At 39.4% G+C, this 23,103-nt stretch overlaps 3 protein-coding genes and 1 long non-coding RNA gene across 11 annotated transcripts in view; 1 reads left to right on the top strand and 3 right to left on the bottom strand.

The window, feature by feature from the left end:
• The window catches only part of yjefn3 (YjeF N-terminal domain containing 3), a 54,722-nt gene extending 36,640 nt beyond the window's left edge, over positions 1 to 18,082 (bottom strand). For 2 of the 4 annotated variants that reach the window (XM_080296912.1, XM_080296911.1), the window contains exon 1: positions 17,644 to 17,862. In XM_080296912.1, coding sequence (XP_080153038.1) covers positions 17,644 to 17,711 — 68 coding nt within the window. In that variant the 5' untranslated portion in view covers positions 17,712 to 17,862. Of the gene's footprint in view, positions 1 to 17,643 lie in introns of all 4 variants that reach the window. The other 2 variants (XM_026158286.2, XM_080296913.1) reach the window with 2 other exon arrangements.
• On the bottom strand, positions 169 to 2,355 carry LOC113011548 (uncharacterized). Its single transcript, XM_026151061.2, has 2 exons — positions 1,152 to 2,355; positions 169 to 548 (listed from the first exon to the last, which is right to left on the bottom strand). The coding sequence occupies exons 1-2, from the start codon at positions 1,977 to 1,979 to the stop codon at positions 222 to 224; spliced, it is 1,155 nt and encodes a 384-aa protein (XP_026006846.1). The 5' UTR covers positions 1,980 to 2,355; the 3' UTR covers positions 169 to 221.
• Positions 2,864 to 4,223, top strand: LOC145424207 (uncharacterized). Its single transcript, XR_013905192.1, has 2 exons — positions 2,864 to 3,003; positions 3,789 to 4,223. It is a non-coding gene; the product is annotated as an uncharacterized LOC145424207 (long non-coding RNA).
• Positions 18,083 to 21,505: 3,423 nt separating the features above from the next.
• Positions 21,506 to 23,103, bottom strand: part of gatad2ab (GATA zinc finger domain containing 2Ab) — a 32,218-nt gene continuing 30,620 nt past the window's right edge. For all 5 annotated transcript variants that reach the window (XM_026158580.2, XM_026158579.2, XM_080296908.1 and 2 more), the window contains 2 exons: positions 22,836 to 23,058; positions 21,506 to 22,628 (listed from right to left, as the gene is read on the bottom strand). In XM_026158580.2, the coding sequence (XP_026014365.1) occupies positions 22,495 to 22,628; positions 22,836 to 23,058 (357 nt within the window). In that variant the 3' untranslated portion in view covers positions 21,506 to 22,494. The remainder of the gene's footprint in view (positions 22,629 to 22,835; positions 23,059 to 23,103) is intronic.

The following is a 23,103-nucleotide window of genomic DNA, read 5'->3' on the forward strand; positions in this document are numbered from 1 at the left end:
AGATATAATAGAAATTCCGTTAAAAAATAATTGGAAATGCCAAAAGGTTGGAGTACGCAGATTTGGTTAAATATATTTAGACATGCTTGCTTGCTACTATCTTGAACCGAAAATCCAAACAAAATAATAATGAATGTCTTTTCTATTGTTTATTGCACAAATAAAACATTGTACCCAAAAATATATGCGTAAAAATTCCCAAAGCCCAATTATATTTAGGTTTATAAGTCCTTCAGTATATAGGCTCTCAGGAAGAGATACAGTTCAATGGATTCATCTGCTGTGCTTGGTGGAAGTAAGAAGTTCTCTGACATTATAAGGCAACACAAGCTGAAAACGGTTTCATCACAGGTATAAGGTCCTCTCTGTTGGCCTTCTTGCTTACAAGCATCCACTGCCTCCCGAGAAACCTCTTTCAGATGATCCTGTCCTCCAAAGAGATGAGGGATGGTGTACATGAGAATCGGACGTCCACTTGGAGCAACTGCATTTCTGCTTCTGCGTATTATGTGGGTGTTCCACATATGTGCAACTTGCTGCAGCTCTTCCTATTAAATATTAAAAATTAAAAAATCTCATATCAGTAAAAGAACACATTTCTCTTGGCTCAACATGTTACCCAAAACGGCGCTGGCACGGCTGGCAACCTTAACCCAATTTCCCTCGGGATGAATAAAGTACGATCAATCAATCAATCAATCAATCAATCAATCAATCAATCAATCAATCAATCAATCAATCAATCAATCAAACAATCAGTCAATCAATCAATCAATCAAAAGCACCACACAATGACAGTCGGAAAAACAGAGTTTATCAAAAATACTCAACAACAAGAATAACAGTGGTAGACACGTGATACTTTGGAAAATTTTAAGTAATTATTAAACGTGAATTGTTTTAGACAGTGCGATTTTATGTTTCTGGCCAGTGAAATATGCATTTTTTTTCATATCCTCAACGGAGTGATAATAGGGATGGTGCATGGTAGGTGTTAAAGCAAACTTTTTATTCTCTCTCCGTGTCTCTCTTTCTCTCTAACACACACACACACACACACACACACACACACACACACACACACACACACACACACACACACACACACACACACAATGACTCATTAAAAGAATATAAACATGGTTACAAACCTCGATGACGTTCAGGCACGTAAACAATATGAGCTGCTTGTCCAAAAAACATCCAGAAAAGCAATCATGGTCTTTTAGTTCCTGGAGACGATTTATCCAGTGCTGAGCATGATGTCGTCTCAGAAAGGCCCACCAGCCTTCAATACGCTGATTGTGATTGCTGGATCCAGTAATAAAACAGTTTCTGACATTCGGATCCATAGTCCAGCGCAAGAATCGTTGCATCTCGGCCATTATGACATTTTCTGTTCCCAAATCAGAGCGAATCCTAGCAGGTGTTCCCATCCTCTTTTCAACTTCTGCTATGAAATATCCAGCAATGACTTTGGGATCATTGTTTGTTGAATAGGCATGAAGCCAAATCATAACTCTCGAAAACCCATCAATAGCTCCATTTATACAGATTCCAAAAGGCTTCAGTTTGTCATAGGAGTCAACATGCCACATGAAATTTGGTCCAGGATTTACATACGTGCGTCGCATTAGGCGATTTCTGCGTCGTTGCTCAACACCGTAAGGGTCAAGATATTTCAGTAAATGTCTCACAGTACTCTGCGTGACAACATAACCTGCCTGAATGCAGTTCAGGTGATGTAGTTTGTATCCATGGAGCCTCCCATGTCCCTCCAGTTGATCAATAAGAAATCGTGCCACCTCAATCGGATCGGACTCATTCTTTCTCCTGTACAGTCCCATGCGTTTTAGGTTTCTTCTAAGTGTCCGCATGCTTATCACAATACTGTCCAAACTGCTCAATAACAGCAAAATCTCCCCATGCCTCAATCCAAGCATAAAATAGAACTTAATTAATTCCAATAAACGAGCCATTTTCTCGCACTCTGATCTGCACTGTCACCCACTTCACTATGTTTTACACTTCCGTATCTTTACGGCAATATATCATGCTCGAACAATAAAATATGTTATAACGTGAAAATTTTATTGTTCAAACAATATAATTATCACGTTCGTACAATATAATATTTATATTGTACGAACGTGATAATTATATTGTACGAACGTGATAATTATGTATATTGTAATAACGTGATATTATGTTGTTCAAACGTGAAAAGTATATTGTACAAACATGATAGTATATTGTACAAACAGGAAAAGTATCTTGTTAGAACAATAAACCTTTCACGTTATAACGTGATACACTTGTATTTTTCTTTTGCCTGGGTGGCAGCTCTACGCTTCCGTACAATTCTGAGGCGAGGCTTGAAAGTGATGTACGGGTGGAGAAGTGCCACAGGTGGAGGGATGGCTGACGATCAGTAAAACAACCCAGACCAGCATGGACCACACAAGCATCCTGTTTATCCAAATTTCCAATCGGAGCCAGGCACTAAGACAGCCAGTTGGAGGGAACCTGATTATGCCCAGCAATTAAAGAATTATTATAGTAACCTGTGAGCAGTTGCAGCCAAACACACCAGCACATTTATATCTTAATGACCCATTTAAAATAGGCACAACTAAAATTGTCAGACAGGATCATTAAACTCAAAAGGTGATTTTTGATTTTTTAATTTCCTAGGATACTATTGAAGGCTCGTTTATTCACAAGGGGTCTCCTCTCATGTTTGACACTTGGCAGGTTTTTCTACTCTCTTCCTGACACAATCCCAAAGGGATTTATGTCTCCTCTCAGATTCAAACCAGGGATCTTTTTCTTTTTAGGTGAATATAACCCACTACACAGTGGTAATTTGCATTTGACACTCGGAAGAAAACCAAGCACTTCCACATGCATGCAAGGAAAAGCATGGTAGCAGCAGCAAAACCAGCACCGAACAAAGAAGGCATCAAACACAGCAGATGCAGGAAAAGACATTCTGGGATGGAGGTGGGTAGCAAAATTACTTGAAGGCTAAATAGTATGGTCATAAATGAAATTTGCTAATTGTGTGTAGGAGCATATCGGGTATTGAGATCAGCTGATCTGCTGGTATTCCTGAAGTAATGCTTTGTTGCATTTATTATGTTTCTCAAATTCTTTCATTTATATCGTGTTCTGGGGAATCTTTTTGCAGGTGAACATTTCAAACAAAAGCCTAGGGTTTAAAGGGTGAACAAAAAGATCATCCCTATACTTCACACGGAGCCAGACTACATCCCTCACTGGGGTGTAGCCAGGGCTGGTTTCTATGGCAACTGGCACAAAACCTCTGGATCTTATTAACTGTTCACCGGACCTCACCCACTTTTTCCTTTTCTCTGCTATCCTCCAGTCCCGTCCCCCCCACCCCCATCCACCCACCCACGCACTCTACATGTACTTCTCACGCTGATTTTCCAGCAAAGACGACATAAGGCGAGTTGCTAATGGGCGTCGCTCCCATTCTGTCACCATGAGAACACTATTCTTTGTAGTCACATTCCTCAGAACAGCTCTGACCCCTGTCAGCGAGTCTTCCACAGGCTTCAGAAGAAAAAACGCTGAAGGAAGAGAAATTACAAGTGGAGCAATTTGTTATAGCTACCATTTGAGGAAATTGTCTGTTTGACTCCCAGATTTTAAGAATCAGGTTTTTAAGGACCCCCTTACCTTCAAATACCACTTACTATCTCCAGTGGAAATAGTAAATGGGGGATTTTTTTAATTTATTTCTTTTTTGTTGTTGTTATCAGCTTAAGGCACTGCTGAAGAGAAGTTGAAATGTGGCTCAAGAGTTTCCACTCAGCAGCTTCCTTGGGAGATGCTGCATGCATGATCACCTTGGAGGAGACTCGCTGTAGTGCCTCTTGGCACTGGAGAGATATGGTCCGGTGCACACTTGGATAGAAATTCTCCAATTCATAGAAATGTCCAAGTAGACCTACTGAGCTTAGCTTTGAAAGGTGGATACTGACAATTTTGAATATGGAAATACAAGAAATGTTCAGCAGCAACAAAGGCGCAGACTGCTTGTATCATCTTTTAGTTTCCACATGAAGAAATCCAGATGCAAATCTTCTTTTCCATTTACTTCAAATGTTCAGATCTACATTGGCTAAAAAAACAACTTTAAAAAAAGTTAAAATACAATAAAACGCATAGTGTATGATGAGTGTGCACCTCTTATTTTTAGTGCATCACATTGCTGAGTAAATGGTAGAAGAGTGTTTTGTCCTCATGACTCATGTAACTAATGTCACTGAGATGTCACATGCTCTATTCCTAATGGTGGGGGAAACAGGATTAAGACCCAAATGCACAACACAGACACCTCAGTGTATGGTGGTAAGCACCGTTGCTTCACAGCAAGAATTCTCTAATGTCTGTGTGGGTTCTCTTCAGTTACTCCAGCAGTACAAAGACATGGGTTTAAGGGTAACAGATCTGTCCTCATGTCGATAACTCATAAGAATTTACACCATGACAGCTGGGATAGGTTCTAGGCCTCCCAGAGTCCTGAAATTGATAATTGGGAGAAAATGGGGGAACATATGATGGATACCTCAGTGTAATTGATGAGTTGAGCTGATCTTTCAAAAATATTTTTAAATAATTTTTAACCAGTTTTTAACCTTTTCAATAGGCAACCCAAGTTCAAGGTTCCAGTAAAAATAAAGTAACCTCGACCCCACGTCCTGCCAAGATAAGCAACACTTTCTACGAAGAACAGGATAATCCCAACTTTGATTTAAGCACGTATCCACACATTTACACACACACAGTGAGTCACAGACTGCTCTGAAATAATAAAGCAAGAGTTTTGCAAAGGTCCTCGCTCAGATAACTCATAAGAATTCCTCGTAAACATACCTAAAGTGGAGCTACAATTTGAGGCTACAGTCACCAGTTATAAAATCATCAGTTGCAACTGTATTGGCCTGACAGACTAAATCTAAATCTGGAAGAATCCCAAGCAGGCTAATGCATTTTGCCAAATGACCACTAGGCCACTGGCTGCACAAGGTAGGGCAGTGGAATCTAACATAACACGGTAACTGTTGATGAAACTGTGTTTAGTTTTTATAAATGATGTTTGTTGTCTTGCTGCAGTAGCAATGTTTCAGCTTCACCATGTGAGATTTTATTCTCTTATATTACAGGGAGTGCAGAATTATTAGGCAAATGAGTATTTTGTCCACATCATCCTCTTCATGCATGTTGTCTTACTCCAAGCTGTATAGGCTCGAAAGCCTACTACCAATTAAGCATATTAGGTGATGTGCATCTCTGTAATGAGAAGGGGTGTGGTCTAATGACATCAACACCTTATATCAGGTGTGCATAATTATTAGGCAACGTCCTTTCCTTTGGCAAAATGGGTCAAAAGAAGGACTTGACAGGCTCAGAAAAGTCAAAAATAGTGAGATATCTTGCAGAGGGATGCAGCAGTCTCAAAATTGCAAAGCTTCTGAAGCGTGATCATCGAACAATCAAGCGTTTCATTCAAAATAGTCAACAGGGTCGCAAGAAGCGTGTGGAAAAACCAAGGCGCAAAATAACTGCCCATGAACTGAGAAAAGTCAAGCGTGCAGCTGCCAAGATGCCACTTGCCACCAGTTTGGCCATATTTCAGAGCTGCAACATCACTGGAGTGCCCAAAAGCACAAGGTGTGCAATACTCAGAGACATGGCCAAGGTAAGAAAGGCTGAACAAGACAAACAAGCTGAAACATCAAGACTGGGCCAAGAAATATCTCGAGACTGATTTTTCTAAGGTTTTATGGACTGATGAAATGAGAGTGAGTCTTGATGGGCCAGATGGATGGGCCCGTGGCTGGATTGGTAAAGGGCAGAAAGCTCCAGTCCGACTCAGACGCCAGCAAGGTGGAGGTGGAGTACTGGTTTGGGCTGGTATCATCAAAGATGAGATTGTGGGGCCTTTTCGGGTTGAGGATGGAGTCAAGCTCAACTCCCAGTCCTACTGCCAGTTTCTCGAAGACACCTTCTTCAAGCAGTGGTACAGGAAGAAGTCTGCATCCTTCAAGGAAAACATGATTTTCATGCAGGACAATGCTCCATCACACGCGTCCAAGTACTCCACAGCGTGGCTGGCAAGAAAGGGTATAAAAGAAGAAAAACTAATGACATGGCCACCTTGTTCACCTGATCTGAACCCCATTGAGAACCTGTGGTCCATCATCAAATGTGAGATTTACAAGGAGGGAAAACAGTACACCTCTCTGAACAGTGTCTGGGAGGCTGTGGTTGCTGCTGCACGCAATGTTGATGGTGAACAGATCAAAACACTGACAGAATCCATGGATGGCAGGCTTTTGAGTGTCCTTGCAAAGAAAGGTGGCTATATTGGTCGCTGATTTGTTTTTGTTTTGTTTTTGAATGTCAGAAATGTATATTTGTGAATGTGGAGATGTTATATTGGTTTCACTGGTAAAAATAAATAATTGAAATGGGTATATATTTGTTTTTTAAGTTGCCTAATAATTATGCACAGTAATAGTCACCTGCACACACAGATATCCCCCTAAAATAGCTAAAACTAAAAACAAACTAAAAACTACTTCCAAAAACATTCAGCTTTGATATTAATGAGTTTTTTGGGTTCATTGAGAACATGGTTGTTGTTCAATAATAACATTATTCCTCAAAAATACAACTTGCCTAATAATTCTGCACTCCCTGTAATTTACAAGCCAGGCATTCTAGAATCTAGACCTGTATCACAGATATAAAATGTGCACAAAAAAGATTGATAACCATCTTTCACTTTCAGAAATCTCCATGTAAATTCTGTCATTCCTCTGTGGGCATGATGATGTCTTGATGGCTTTTTCCTGGGCGATTGTGGCTCAAGAGTTGGGAGTTTGCCTTGTAATCGGAAGGTTGTCGGTTCGAGCCCCGGCTCTGACAGTCTCTGTCGTTGTGTCCTTGGGCAAGACACTTCACCCGTTGCCTACTGGTGGTGGTCTGAGACTCGGTGGCGCCAGTGTCCAGCAGCCTCGCCTCTGTGTGGCTCTGTGGCTACAATGTAGCTTGCCATCACCAGTGTGTGAATGGGTGGATGACTGAATGTGTAAAGCGCTTTGGGGTCCTTAGGGACTAGTAAAGCGCTATACAAATACAGGCCATTTACAATGTGTTAAGGACACTGAAATGTAAGCGCTTGAGCGCATGTGTGCACAGCTCAGTCTGGGTTTAAGAAGAAAGTGAAAAGGAAGTTATAATAATCAATCCCTCATAGTAGCCCACAAAAAATCAATACTAACAATAATAATACAAAATAATACATAACAAAACTATAGCTCAATATGGATATGAGGCAGTAATGACAGAACAAGGATTATTCAGTACACAATAAAAGAGGCCATTGTCTCTTTTTCTTTTCAGCAGACTGAAATCTGTTATTCGGTGAAGCACAAACCTATAGCTTGGATGTGAGCCTCCATCAGAGGCTGATATGGTTTGAATTGTTGGAAGGTATTTATCAAAAAAGCAGCGTGCTCAAGTGTTCTTGTTGAAATCCCTCCCTTAATGAAACAGAAAAGTGAGGTGCCAGGCAGCGTACACTAAACCATTTTTTAAGCTTTTATCTAACGCCACCGTCATCTACACAAATAAACAGGAACATTGCACGCCCACAAGCCGTGCCTCTTTTTTCCTCTTTTTTTCATGGCTGTCAGTTTCTAAATGTAGCTCGGTAAACAATGATGGTGCATCCTGTCTGCACACACTGAAGTCTGCATGAATAGGCAAATAAACATATCACATATTTGAGAAAAACACAGATTTTCATGAGTTCTTTCTTGCCATAAATAATGTGACAAGGGAATTGGACAACTTTTAAAGAATATAATGAAAACTATTGGTGCTAATATTTTTTCAGTATTACATTTAGTGTATAGAAGGCCCCTTCAAAGAAAACATTTTTCTTTTAACCTTGATCTTATTGATACACTCACCAGGCACTTTATAGGTACACCTGCTCAAACAGTTATTAATATAAATATATAATCAGCCAATCACATTCCAGCAGCTCTACGCGTTCTGGACATGTAGACATGGTCAAGATGACCTGCTAAAATTCAAACTGGAGCGCAAGAGAAGAAAGGTGATGTAAGTGACTTTGAATGACCCATGGCCATTGGTGCCATATAGGCTCAAGTATTTCAAAAAGCGCAGATCTCCTGGGATTTTCCCTACACAGTCATCCCTGGGGTTTACAAAGAATAGTCTGAAGAGTTGCGGTTCTAAGGGAAAAAAAATCCCTTGTTGATGCCAGAGGAGAATGGCCAAACTTTAAGCTGACAGAAAAGCAACAATAACTCAAATAATGACTCGTGACCTCCAAGGTATACAGAGGAGCATCTCTGATATGCTACAGCAGCAGACGACCACGACTCACCAGCAACTGCATGACACTCTCATATCAATAAGAACTAAAATGTCCAAGAAATGTTTCCAGCATTTTGTTAAATGCATGTAGTTAAAGCAGTTCTAAGGAAAACCAGGTGTAAGCAAGGTGTACCTAACAAAGTGGCCAATGTCTGTCAATTTCTATTGTTCATTATAACATTTCCCTCACTAATTGCATTGCTCAGAGCTTGGGAACAAACAACATCATAGGCAGGAAACCTGAGTGGCCAGATAATCATGTTGATTAATAACAGCTATATTATTCGGGCTGATCAAAAAAAACTTAAAGTGAGATGGAAAAACATGAAGACGTACAAGGAGAATGAGGGGGAGAGCACGTCTCACCTGCAACACTGTTAAGCCTACTGAACTATATGAAAAGCTCATATTCAAGCAACACAATAGTTTAATTAACCAAAGGTAATTGAAGCACAGTGTGGACCTGCCAAATGAAATAATGCCCTGTCTCTAATAATAGCCTGGTGCTCTGTTTCACTGAGTCAAATGAAAGCGCCTGTCATCAGTGGAAGTTGTGAGTACTTCTATACCTTTTTTCTTTTTTTTTAATCACAAAAATATGAAAGTAACAACTGAATGTGCCATACAAAGACTGATTATGCAAGACACACACTGTCATAAACTCAAAAATATTAAGCAAGGCCATGTAGGTATGTTCTTTAAATCAGAATCAGAATCAGAATACTTTATTGATCCCTGGGGGAAATTATTTTTTGTTACAGTGCTCCATTTTAAACCAACATTAAGACAAGACAGACAATACGCTAACTAAGAATAGTACAATATATACATACATACATACATAAGTCACTTATAAATAAATAGTTGGAAAAGAAACATGTGTAGTTGTAGCAGCAAACAGTGTGTTAAGTGGATGCGTTGTACAGGGAGATGGCCACAGGCAGGAATGATTTCCTGTGTCGTTCAAACTAAATGTGAATAAAACACAGAACAGAGAACACATTTATAATTAATTTATAAATCAGCATTAAAACTGTGCACTATATTCAAATCATAGCCCAAAACTACTATAGCAAAATGTGTTATTGTGCTTTCCAGGCAGCTATTGGTTGCCTTTTCTATTTAGCAGTCTGTTAGCACTTTATGTAGGTTTGAGCATTTGATGAAAATTTAGGGGTGAAGGCTCCTAAGGCATCTAGATGATCTAGGTTTTCAACAGATGTCATAGCTGAATATGTTTTCTGCCACCAGAGAGACAAAAGTGCTTGTCAAACCGATCTGATACACATTAAGTCACGCACACAAACAAGCATCCTTGACGTACACAGTGAAATGTTTTTCAATTTTCAGGTTTTAAGTATCCAATACTAAATCTCTAAATTACATTAAATGTCTGAGGAATAATTAATGAAATATGTCTCTGTTAAGAGACACCTGAAATGACTGAACCCAGAGAGGAACCCTCTTAACTTCATCTTGTTATGCATGTACAAGAATCCACTGTTTCACAGCGAGCAACATGGAGAGCTGAGCACAAGTGGTAGGAAAAGAAGGTTTAACTCCTAACAGCTGGATGTATTGAGCAACCTCTTAGAAAATCATTAAAATTTGCTCCAGTGCTTACACTCCAACATCTTTCTATCACAGTTATCTGGGCTAATACAAAACTAGCAGCCTTTAGAGGTGAGCAGATGGTGATAAGCACAGCTTACACTTTAAAAGAATCCGTGTGAGCTTCTGCAAGAAGGTCGCTCCTGTGATCTACGATATTTAACACTTTTTGACCATACTGCATCTCGTCACTTTAAAGCACGAATGATTTTCTTGTGTTTTTGCAAAAAAACGTCTGTCTTACCGCTCTGAATCTGCACATGCAGACATATACCATGTGCACCTGCTGTAGTTTGCAGGATAATTTGTAGTATATGTCTTGTCACAGAAACCACGAGTGGACATAAGCGAACCGAACCCACCCCATCACTTCAATCTGCAGTAAGTGTTTGAGCTTTTGTGTCTGCTCTTTTTTTCTTCAAACTGATGACTGCTAAAGCAATTGTTGGGTTTTGTGCGGGAGGGTGCATCTGCCATTGTATGTGTGTGTTTTTGTTTAAATAAATTGGGGCACTTTGTGGGGAATATTGCTTTTTCTCCAGTGTTCCCTGATATCCACTGAAATCCCATGATTCACAGTGTGGGCATAATGAGGAGATGAGAGTCTGAGCTCTGCCTCTCTCAAATGGCTCTCTTGTGTTCTTGATTAACAAAGGCTGCTGCCTGGAGACTGATTTAAACCTGAATCTACAGTATTTATTTTGTTTTAGGTGGTCAGGGAAATGAACATAAGAGCTGTCAAATCTCAGGTGAAACAGACCTCAACCTCACCAGGGAGGTGGTGTTTGGTGTGAATTCATCAACATGAAAAATTAATTACCACATCCCTGTATTTACCTTCATAGTTTCTATTTAGCCGTTTAGCCTTTGGGTGATTGTGGCTCCTTCCAAATAATAGCTACTGTGTAAAAAAACTTTTATTTATTTTTAATAGAAAAAGGTAAGACCTCAGCTATAATTTCTTAAGTACTAATTAGAAGTTCTTTAGTGTGACCTGCTAGCTTCCTGGTTTTCCTTCCAGAACTATAACTGACAGTACAAACAAATAAAAATCCCTTTCTTCAATGCAAACATTATTTTAATAATAAAATGATCAAACTTAAAATTTTCTGTAAACTCCAGTAAGTTACAAGATCTTCTGTCACTGAAAAAACTGAAAATAAAGTGCTTAGCTATTAAACAGAGGTACAAATGATTAACAACATATCTTACCTCACCAAACAAAAGCAGGGTCATGAGATTTCTTGAACATTAATTCAAATTCACAAGTTAACAAGACATTTACCCTTTTCTCTTTTTCACTCAACTCCATAACTTTCCCCCTAACCGCTTTGATCTTTTGCTCATACCGAGGCTCTAAAGTTGTAGCTGGCTGCATTTGGATAGCTTTAGCTTTTGCCACTTTTGTTTGCTTAGTTTTTCTTCACTTCTTTAAAATGATTTAAGTGTCTGATTAGGTTTGTTGTTATGATGTTTTTCTGGTCGTCTCTGCACACCTTACTTTGGTGACTCCACGCTAAGTTGTTGTTAGCTGGTATGCAACTGGTATGAGGCTGACTGGCCGGTCACCAATCAGGGTCTAGAATGCTGCTGAAAATGTGAAAAAGTCACAAGGCTTTTGCACATTGCTCGACTTATTCTAAGTTCTTTAAATAATCCTCATGAATAGTTCTCCAAGCTTCTTGAAGGACATCCCAAGCTCTTCTTTGGATGTTGGCTGCCTTTTGTTCTGTTCCTAAGAGAATCCCACACTGTTTTAATAATGTTTAAACTTCAAATTTGTATTCAGGCAGTCAGACTCTTTCTGTGTGCTATTGTATGCTGAATCTGATTCTGATCGTGTTTGATTTGTGTTCATAATTCCCTCAGTTTTGGCAAGATCTCCAAAAACCACTAGCAGAAAACTGTGACAAAGACTCTGCCATGTTTTACAGATGTCCCTCCTCTCCTGACTTCTTACATACACACTGACAACAATTTGAACCAGGAATTCCAAATTTGGATTCATCACTTATCAGACCTGCTGCTACTGATTTTTAATCTAGTTCTTGTGTGATTTAGCATGCCTCAGCCTTTTCTCCTTGTTTCCCTTCCTTCAGAATGTCTTCTTGACATCCACGCTTCCAATGAGTTTATTTCTGAAGAGCCTTCAGTAAACAGTAGATGAATCAACTGAAGGGTTAGATGCATCTCTTGAGCCCTGTGTGAGGTCTTAGTTGGGCTTTTTTCCCTATTTCTTAAGGACATGACCTTCAGATACTGTTTATCTATTGTAAGTATAAATCTTAAAATAGGAATTCATTCTTGTCAAATGGGAATAAATGGCTTGCTTTTGTGACAGGCTGCTAGTAACAAAGTAACTAAAGATACCATTTAAAACTGTTTGTTAGTCTATTATGTGTAGACACATCACTGGTTCATTGCTTGGTTAGGTGCCTTTTTTATGCCTGAATGATTCATAGGTCAGTGTTAAGTGGCTTAACAGACCATAAAAATAAAACATTCCTCTTAAAAAGGTCAGGTACAAGACCCTGACAGAAAGATTCCCAAAGAAACATTTTAAAGACCTTCAGAAAGCCTGGGGAAATATTGCTCAATATCACAAAAACTAAGATTTAATAAATAAAAATACAAGAAAATCTTACTTAAATCTATTTAAAAAACAAGAAAGTTATATTTCATTAATAATTGGGGGGGTTATCAAAAGCACTCAGGGAACTTCATTAATTACCACTGCGCTATGTATGCTAGAAAAGTAATGACATTTTTAAAAAAGTAGATCACAAAACTTTGAAACCCCCGTCCACAAACACACACACACACACACACACACACACACACACACGATGTTCCTCATTCAAACATGGTGAATGGACTTAATCTGTCTTTAATGGAGGAGAAAAATCATGGCCAAACATTGCCCTCTGGCAAATCATCTCTCGCCTGATCCTCCCTCTCTGCATCTCAACCTCTCTGCCCTAATCATTACATGAAGCCTATAAATAAATGCTGGAGCTGTCACACAAATAAATGGAGCTGCCAACGTGGGAATTGGTGGCGGGGAGCTGAAATGAGGGAGGCAAGCCAAGGGAATAACAATAAGCTCAATAATAATTTTCGTCAAGGTATGAAGAACATGAAGGCAAAGCAGGTAAATTCAGATAGCTGAGCGTTCTGGCAGGAGACACATGAAAACATCTCAGACCACGAGTCTAAAATTTCTCTGTGTGAGTGGCTGCAGGCCTCAGGTGCAGTAGGCCCAGCATGGGACTAAAACTACAATCACTGTTAGAGCTGAGAGAGAGGACATATTATATAAATATGAGGATATATTGTGCTGGCAAATGTTGAGAAGGCCTTGTAAAATTTTCCACTGAACACAATTACTAAATACAGCCTGGTAAACATCCAGGCGTTGAGGTATTTTCACTTCTTCTGCCAGGAGGACATTATTTGCCTGAATGCACAACACACAAGCCCAAAATTTGCCCTCTGCGATTTACTCATCTGAACTTTTAGAGGCTACCGGCAGCATCAAGCACCTGTGCTGATTCCAAGGCCAAGTCATCACTAGCTCAGAACTACTGCCAACATTGACAGGTTATCCACTGCCTTGGGCATGAAATCAACTCAAGTACTTGAGTTGATTTGAGATCCAAATAAAATGCTTTTTTTTTTAAGAATTAGTGCTACACATCCTATATTGTATTATCTGTGTATCTCTGTAGTTTGTTATTACTTCTGCAGTCACCACCATTAACACACTAACACAGCATGATTGTGGCATATTGAGGATTTCGTTAGTTAACTAAATGGGTTGCTGCTTGCCTCTGGCAAATGCATTAAAGTTTCTGTATAATTATATCAGATCACTGAACAGCTTTATTTTTCTAAGGCAGCGATTATTTGCAGGTTTGCTGTACAAACAGCTTGTCATCTACCAACTTTTAAACTGATATCGGTTACCAACTCAAAATCAATATTTCATTTTAGAACGAATTATGAATCACTGCTTCATTTCATTGTGGCAATACATTAGAAGAATGGCGCATACACAGGCAATATGTCTATAAGCATACATATAAATACATGCTGAAGCTAATAAATGAGCTTTATGCTGTTTAGAATTACACAAGCCAAATGCCGTTATTTAAAAGTCGCACCTTGTGTACTGACAATGAGAACAGCTTTATAATCAGCTACCCCAGTTATGTATGTATGGGGGCTTTAATTGACTGCCTTAATTGACTGCCAGCCAGTCCCAGTCAAGCTGCAGAGATCTGAGAGGTTGACAACTGGGAAAAAGCCTCTTGGGTGACAGTTAATCTGTGAGCCTCAGCTGCTCGGATGTCAACACACAGGGAGAAGAATGCAAATGCAGGCAGTGCATGAGGAAAGAAAAAGTAATGTATATAGAGACATTTAAAAAAAATAGATTTTTTGAAATAATATGTACACAGTGAAAGAAACATGCATCAGAAACTTTAATATGAAGACATCCGAAGGTACCGTGTGCCTACATATATTATAAAATCCAACGGGGGACACGGAATATTTTTTATTTAAAAATTCTAAAAAGAAAATGAAGACGCCATCTGTCAGGGCTTTGTTAATTCTATTATCTTATTTTAAGTGCACTGATGGAAGAATAAGGCAATTGTCATTCACTTGTGAGTGAACACACACAGTTTCAGCAGATTAGCCTGAGACAAAAACAGCGGGGCTGGAAAGCATCCAGGCGTTCGCATCACTAATCCTGCCATCACACTGTAAAATTTAACACCGTTCAGAGTCTTTCAAGGGGTTTGATAAGCACCATCATTTCTGACTGTGCATGTGGGAGTGGTATTGTGTGCCTGTTCATGCCTTAAAATACCATTAGTGTTACACAGTTATTAAAGCACATAGATAAATACATAAATGTTACCGTAGTTATTAAAACATTTACAGAAAGTAATAAAGCAAAGCAAAAAAAGAATCATCTTTTTTTCTGCTTGCTATTCTTCTTCTTCATTGTCAAAGCTTAATACAATATCTTTCTCATACTTGCAACCATTTTCACACACCCAGCAGTCGACTTTGATGTGTAAGCTTCATCTCATTTAACTCCAGGGGAAGAATATACTCCACAACAATTTGAGTCATATGACTGAACGACGTCCAAAACTGCTATTCTGTTAGAAACTGAAATTAATCACTTGTCTACATTTGGGTACAACCCTTGCTCTTAATGACCAAAACATAAAGCTAAATGGGCTGTAAAATGTTTTCTTACATGGGGTTTCTCTTATCTGTGCAGACTCTTTTGACTTTAAACGTTTTCTGGAAAAACATTTTATTTGCGTGTTTTGCTCTGGGAGTATTATCGCTGTTTCACTGCATCCCAGAATGACAACAGATTGGTGTTTTGAATATAAAGTGGATCAAAATAGGATTATTAGTATGCACATATACACTTTAGTGTATAAGGATGGGGATAATGAAATTGGCTACATGATTGAAAATAAGTGACTTTGCTTGAATAGCACTTTTTCAGTTAAACAATGCAATAAACAGTGGTTTACTATACAACAACAGAAATAATGAAAATTGTTTGTTTCTTGTTAAATTATGCAACGTACACAAACAGGTTGGGGACAAAATGAGTGGAGTTTATTTTAAAAACAACATTGTCACAGATTCTTTACTTTAAACTAACAGCTATCCGTAACATATTAAAAACATCACCACATCTAATATTTAGAGGCAAAGAACTAGAGGAGCCTCAATTTCTTAGAGGATCAAAAACAGAGTCCAGGATACTGGTGGGACAAGGCAAATCCAGTCTAAATTATCCACTGTAGTTTACCTAAAACAGCAGGTAAAATATTAATTTCATTGTTTTCATGGCAGCAACTTTCCGGATGGTGTGTTATTCACAGTGGCAGTTCTCTGTATGCCAGTATAAAGATCATTAAAATAACCAATATGCCTACGAGCCTAAGTGAAGTTTCAGTGATGGCATTTATGATCAATTAAACTGACTGTAAATTTATATCACCTTCTAAAATAACACTGAGGTTTCCTACATGCCAAACTGGGACATTTTATAAGGTCTCAGTTTGGCAAAACAAGACTTTCCTTAGTTTTGGGGTGAGGAAGAAAGATTTCAGTCTTATCTTCATCTAGCTTTTAGAAGGTTCTTGCTCATCCATTCTTTAGTGGCTGACACAAAGTCAATTTACATGATAGCATCACACAGCTGCTGCAGATTGGTCAGCTGCACATGATCTGAGTCTCCTGTTCCACCATTTCCCAGCACTGTTGGGTTGACATCCTGATGACTGTGAAGGCCATTTGAGTACACTGAACTCATATTCGAGAAACCAGTTTTGAGATTATATTAACTTTGCAATATGACATGCTATTCAGCGTGAAGCAGACAGCAAAAGTTACATTCTAAAGGGGATGGGCATGGTCAGCTCAATAGTGAGTTAGGCTGTGCCATTTAAAGGATGCTCGTCCATCTTGCCTCAGGGACTTATACAGCTTGACCGCTGTTAATGTTTAATGTTTCAGATGAATGCCTGACTCTGATATACAAGATTTAAACTAGCCTAGAATTCCTCCAGAAAGCCCAACTCTTTATTTCAGAAGATTAAGTAAAGGATCTCCTTGTTAAATGTGGCTGTCATAGAGAACTAGTTCATATATTTCAGTTATCAGTATTTAATTTGAGTTAATTTAAACTTAAGTGAGCATTGCTGCTGTACTGCTGTAGCTCTCAGACCAGATATTACAATTGACAAACAGAAACATCCAGACAAATGTCTAAACATCTAAAGTGTCCTCCAGTCTTCGGAGGGTTAGAGATGATTCCAGATTTATAATGGTTGTATGCAGCCTACATGAAAAGTGCCTTATGTGAAAAAAGGCAAGGAGGCAGAGCACATGTCTATAAACCCCAAATACAGCATAAGCCCATGATACAGTAAGTATTACTATTTTTTCCCCCCATCTCCAATTTGCCAGTAAAAGTGATGCTACGAAGGTAGCAAAGAGGACAGCATTACTACACTAACCTTAAATTGCATTACAAGATTACACATCTTATCCTCAAGGACACAGAATAATAAGATGCTTTGCTTGGTCTAAATTAACCGCGGGTGTTCTAATTAAATAATAGCCTATATCTGTAGTAATTTGATTTGATGCATGACTGGAAGAGCAATGAAGAAAATATACAACGGGCAAAGCAGTATAAAAGTTTCCTGGGGTGGACCCCCTAATCATTACTTTAACTATAATTTCCACTGTTGGTGACTGTAATTGATGTCCCTCATTAGTTCCCTGAGTATCTTTCAGCAGCTTGTCCTGAACAAATTGTAACATTAATAAAAACTAAGATTCAAATCAATACATTGATGCCTTCTCTTTGATGTTTCACTCCATCTTTGCTTGCTAATTCTGCCTGTCACTATCGTATGTCTTTCTCACACTGTGCTCCTGAAGTGATGACAGTAAACAGTGTGGAAGGAAATTTAAAAGACACGAATTCGAAGCAGAGACGAAGCAGTAAAAGAGCAACAGAACAGAGCTGGTGCCTACCTGAGATAGCGCAGTGGTTCTATGGTCTCAGCCTCTGCCTCAGCTGAGCTATGGTTCATCTTGTCCATCTGTTTTCACCCAGCAGGACTCGGCAAATATGAGAAGGGATGAGCTGTGCCGCTCCAAAGAAAACACTTGCGTACCTTCTGTCTGACTCAGATTCAGTGGACACACTGACTACTTCTTTGCCTGGGAATAGACTGAGAATCGAAAGGGGCTTCCTCCCTCTGTATCTTTCTCTACGGCTCTTGATTGGTTCAGGCGCTGGATGGTAATTACTGGCTGCTAGATACACTCACTCACACACACACACACACACATATACTGAATCTTGTCTCTGTATCTCTGCCTCTCCCCTCTGTCTCTCTCTCCTTCCCACTGTGGCCCCGACTTGTTCTCTGATAAAACCAGCCGGCTGTGTGTATCAGCTGCGCTTGCCGGGAAACCCAGCCAATTAAGAATCAGGAGGCATGGTGCTCCTTGGCTGATTGGCTCGGGCTGCCACGATCATAGCTTTTCAGTCATCGACGGTGCAACAGCCTCCCTCACTTCCCCTAAATTCACAAAAGCACAAAGACGTCCATGCATACTCCCTGGTTGCCAAAGGATCCCTTGATGGAGAATCGAGAGCAAGCACCAGAGTGAGGAAACACTCGACTGCTCCGTGAATCACAAACACTACCATCTCTCACGTGGTGGTGAGAGATAAATTGAATCTATTACCTTAACTGAAGTAATAACACTTTAATGCCAACGTGGCTACAGAGCAGTATTTTTGCAGCTCCGGCATTAATCATAGGTGATATTATCAGCGTGATAGTTAGGACCTAATAAATGCTGCCTCTTGATATCAATCTGAAGCAGCTGATAAAATGTAAACCTGTTGAAAATGCAAACCTATTAATTTACACAGAGCTGCGCATGCACACAGAGAAGGGATATGTATAGCAGTATCACAAGGAGAACCTGTGGTTGCCAAGGAATGAGGCTCATGAGTGGGTTGTGGTAATAAACAATAGCCCACTTTCTTTTTTTAAAGGTCTCTCTCCCTTTTTCACCCTTCACTTTGCCCGGACTTTCTGACTCCTTACAGCTCAGTTAACAGACTGACGCCTGTATTTCTTTTCCATTACAGAATTATTCTCCTGCATTTTATTTCAAGTTGCATAAATGTACCTATTAGGAAGATAACGACAAATTCCAAGGAGGAAAACAAAGGGAAAACCTGGGCGTAAGGAATGTTGGTAAACTCTGTCCCCTAGTGGTCTTAATTAATATAGCAATAACAGCCCAATAGCAGCAAAAAAAGGGGGCAATAACCTTTGAAAGCCTGAACCATGAAAAAATTACCAAAAAACGCAAATTCTTTAAAAATTTGGTATTTACTGAACCATCTGACAATATTTTTAGTAAATTAAATATTCATTTGAACACATGTGTTTCAATTTGCATTATATTTCCTGGCATTTTGAGGGCAGTAACAATATTGCTGTGCCATACTGCAAATTTTCTTATTGATCCAATACCAAGTATATACAGTACAGGGCCAGCTTACTTCATTCGGTCTGCCCACCAGCAGCAAAACAAAAATAAGAGACCAGACAGGTTAACATCGGTGTTATCTGTCGGGGAAAGTTAACTAATTTTTGACTGGAATTTTACATCGTCTTAAAAAGGAATTTGACCTTTTTAACTTTGTGCATTTAAAAGGTTTTTGCAATGTGTAATGTATTCTAAAAGAACAGCCTAAAAAAAAAAGAAAAAGTGCAAGGGCAATGCACAGATACATATAGCTGGTAGTGGTAAACAAGCAAGGAGCCAAAAAAAAAAAAAAAAAAAAAGGGGGGGGGGGGGGGGTCAATTTCTACAACTCCAGCCTTAAACACACCAATAGGCACCAAAAGGCTTCCAAATTTTCAAAGTGGCCACACCCTTTTTCTAGAATCTAGATGGATGAGTAGATGTGTCATTCAGGGAGGAAACTATACCAGGGTTTTGTGCTGCTTAAAATCAACAGTTTAGCTTGGGTGTATAGGGATTGTTCTAAAGTCGCCCTCAAGTGGCCACTAGCAGAACAGCAATTGTTGACTGTAAGCTGTCAAACCGAAGGAAGAGGTCAGTTATATTTGAGTTTTCATATATATACACACACACACATACAGTGTCTATGTTAATGTGCTTTTTAGCTTCATTAATTATCGTTTATATGCAGTCAGTTCTAGAAGTTGATTTACACCACAAATAAACAGGTCAACCAGCCATGAAAGAGGGATTAAAATTAGTTTTATTATTTGATAGAGCAGGAGAAAAAAAAAAAAATCAAAAAAAACCCAAAAAACATTTTCACACTGTTTTCTTTTTCATTTGGGCAGCACTTCATTTAACAGCGCGTCGACCCCAAATAAACGGAATGGTGATGTTGTCAAACAGCAGCAGCAGGCGGCAGTAGTCAGGACAGCGCAGGGTTACTTTTAGCAGGGCACGAAGTGATGGGCTTATTTCGATTGCTTTTCTTTCGCATCCACAAGACGTGGACCGCTATCTTCTGCCTGTCAGGAATGTGCAGATAACCTGGAATATTTCTGATGCTACTTTGAGACAGAAATACGAGATCTTGAGCAAATCAAGTTAGAAACTATATTCCTGTACTTCTATCAGCAGTGTACTGGTGCACCATCCTAAATGAAACCCAGGTGTACAGTGATAACACAGCGCAAAGGATGTTCATTTACCTAATGCTGGCAGCACATACCAGCAGGGCACCTGACAAAAACTTCTGAGCTGAAGAGTATATGGACATGAATAAAGGACTCACATCCTTATGCCATTAAAAAAAAAACAACAAACAAAAAAAACAACAACAACAACAACAACACAAAAAACAAAAAAAAAAAACATTACATCTGTATTGATGAAATCCAGAGTGAAGCAACGGGCCTGTAAGACTGGGAGTTCTGATCAATGAAGACGTAACTGGATCATTTCTACGTGAAAAGTGTAAAATAAAAGATAAAGGAAGCTGGGAAAAAAAAAAAAAAAAAAAAAAAAAATCACTGCTGGGGTGTTCAGCTTGTCAGATGGCTATACCACTTCTCATTAAACAAACCTCTGTGATTAAACTTAAGACAACATTTTTACATTTTAATTTAGAGACATTTTTCAAAAAGTGCCTGTAAAATCATTGCTAAGTGGAGAAACCTGGACCACCCCAGGGGTTGAAATGAAAAGGGGGGGGGGACAACACATGGTAGTAAAATAACAGAAGTCCACATGCAATGGAAAATTCCCATTTTACATGTAGACATATTGTACTTCACTAGCTTATCCTGTGCTGCTGCAACCTGATAGAAATGCACTATAGCTCATGTGAAAGGCAGAGTTAGCTCAATTCAATGACCTGACAGAAATCACACAACACTTTAATGTTAAAGACTAGAAGTTCATGTCATTTGTTGCTATAGGGGTTTTTGCATAACTACATTCTGAATGCTGTCCAGCTTCTCTTGGACCAATCATAGGGTATGTGGGAGCCACTTGACAAACAAGAGAAAACAAATTCTAAGTGAAGATCCTTGCAAACTTAGGGCATACGCATATGTCTTTACTAACCCTATAAATAAATTCAGATAGTTTGTCTATAGAAGGGGGGGGGGGGGAAATGCACCACAACCTATGACTAAAAGCAAAAATAATGTCAAAAATATGACATTCCTTACACCCCCTCAGTTTAGCATGAATTCATGTTTATATTCAGAGAGGGTTCAAATAAACTAGAAACCTTCTAGCAGAAGGGATTCCATTTGGGCTCCACTAGTTCTTTGGAAGGTTTATTTTACAATATTCATTAAGAATATGCCCCATGTTTTTCTTTTTTTTAACGAGTCAGTGAAACCTTAATTTTTATTCTTTCTCTTGATCTTAGAAAAAACAAAGCATTTAAAAGTAGGCTGCAACATGGAACCCAGCAGATGTAAAACCACCTCAACAGTAACATTAGCCTTTAAATTCAGACCTCGACATGAGGCCACTTCCAAAGTATCAGGGAGCACAATATTCCAAACACAGTATATGACTTACAGAAGAAAAGACAAAATCCTAACATTCAGCCATACAAAATAATCCAACACACATCAACTTCTCTATTATACACGCTGTAGGTTTGAGAGAAGAGGCAGTCTGTGTGTAGATAAGATTTTTTTTTTCCTCCAGTTTTCTTTTTTTCTTTTTTTTTTTTTACTTTATTCATTTTTGCAAAGCTGAAGCAGTTCTTATTTTGTGGATGGTCCTCAAAGCTCAACAATTCCTGTAATGAGGTCTTCAGTTACGTTCAGTTTGGCAACCACAGCCTCAGTCTGACTGGTTCAGACTAGACAAGGGCAGGAAGTAAGACGAATCTCTTACGGTGGGTAATAGTATTTATTACTTTTCCTTGCCTAATCCAGAGGCAGAGGAGCTCAGGGATTCTCCGGAAACTTCCTCTTGGTGCAACTGGAAGGTTCAACCAATATACAGGGAAGGGGAGAGGCAACATCACTGAAGAAGTCTGTAAAATTGTACACACGTCATCCATATATCCCTCTGAAAGGGTACCCATTTTATATTTAACATATTCCTTGTATCTTGGAGCTGTCACAGCACAACTCCAATGGGGGAAGGATTCAGAAAAGGAAGAAGGTAGCAGAAGTATATGGTGAAAGGTGTAAGGACACCTCTATCCAACAAGAAGAGGCCAATTCTGCATCGTTTTGGCCAGAGGCCGAATCCATAGAAAGAATTAGAACAATAATGTGAATGGCTGTTATTGATGTTAAGGGAGCTAAATGTTATGGTGTCAAAGGGAGTGGGATTGCATTATTTCCATGCGTTTGCTGCTTGGGAGATGGAGCGGGAGGGAATCATGTCCAGAAGATATTCTCGCTGACGCTCAACTGAAGCAGAGGTCTTATGAGCAGACAAGCTGGGGTTCACGTAGGCCATGGTCACACCTGTCAAGGTACAAATACATAAGCAAACACCTGAAAAGCACTACAATGAAATACGGAAATGAAAAGGTGATGCCAGAAGGAATGGCACTGAAGAACAAAAAGTAACAGTACAACTCAACCTTACAACAGAGCGATTACTCCAAAGATGAGTAGAATGTAAGAACATTTGAAGTGCATTCTCTACATAATTGTCTCCGGTTTATATACCTGCATTGCCACCGGTCTGCTTCCTCCAGGCAGCCACGTTGCCCTGGTTACCACTGCCACCAGCACCAACCTTTGCCCCCTGCTGCAACGAGCGAGCTGCAGCATGCTTACCGGACCTACTACCCAGTGCTGCTGCTGTCACAGCATTCTGCAGCTGTGAGGAGGAGAAAGAGTGGGCCACACCACGAGCGTTAATTGCAGACTGGAGGTGTGACAGATGACCCTGTACAGACACACAAAGATCAGAGTTTTGGTGCAGCTGCACTAC

Source organism: Astatotilapia calliptera, chromosome 23 (assembly GCF_964374335.1).
Source record: "Astatotilapia calliptera chromosome 23, fAstCal68.1, whole genome shotgun sequence".
NCBI lineage: Eukaryota > Metazoa > Chordata > Actinopteri > Cichliformes > Cichlidae > Astatotilapia > Astatotilapia calliptera.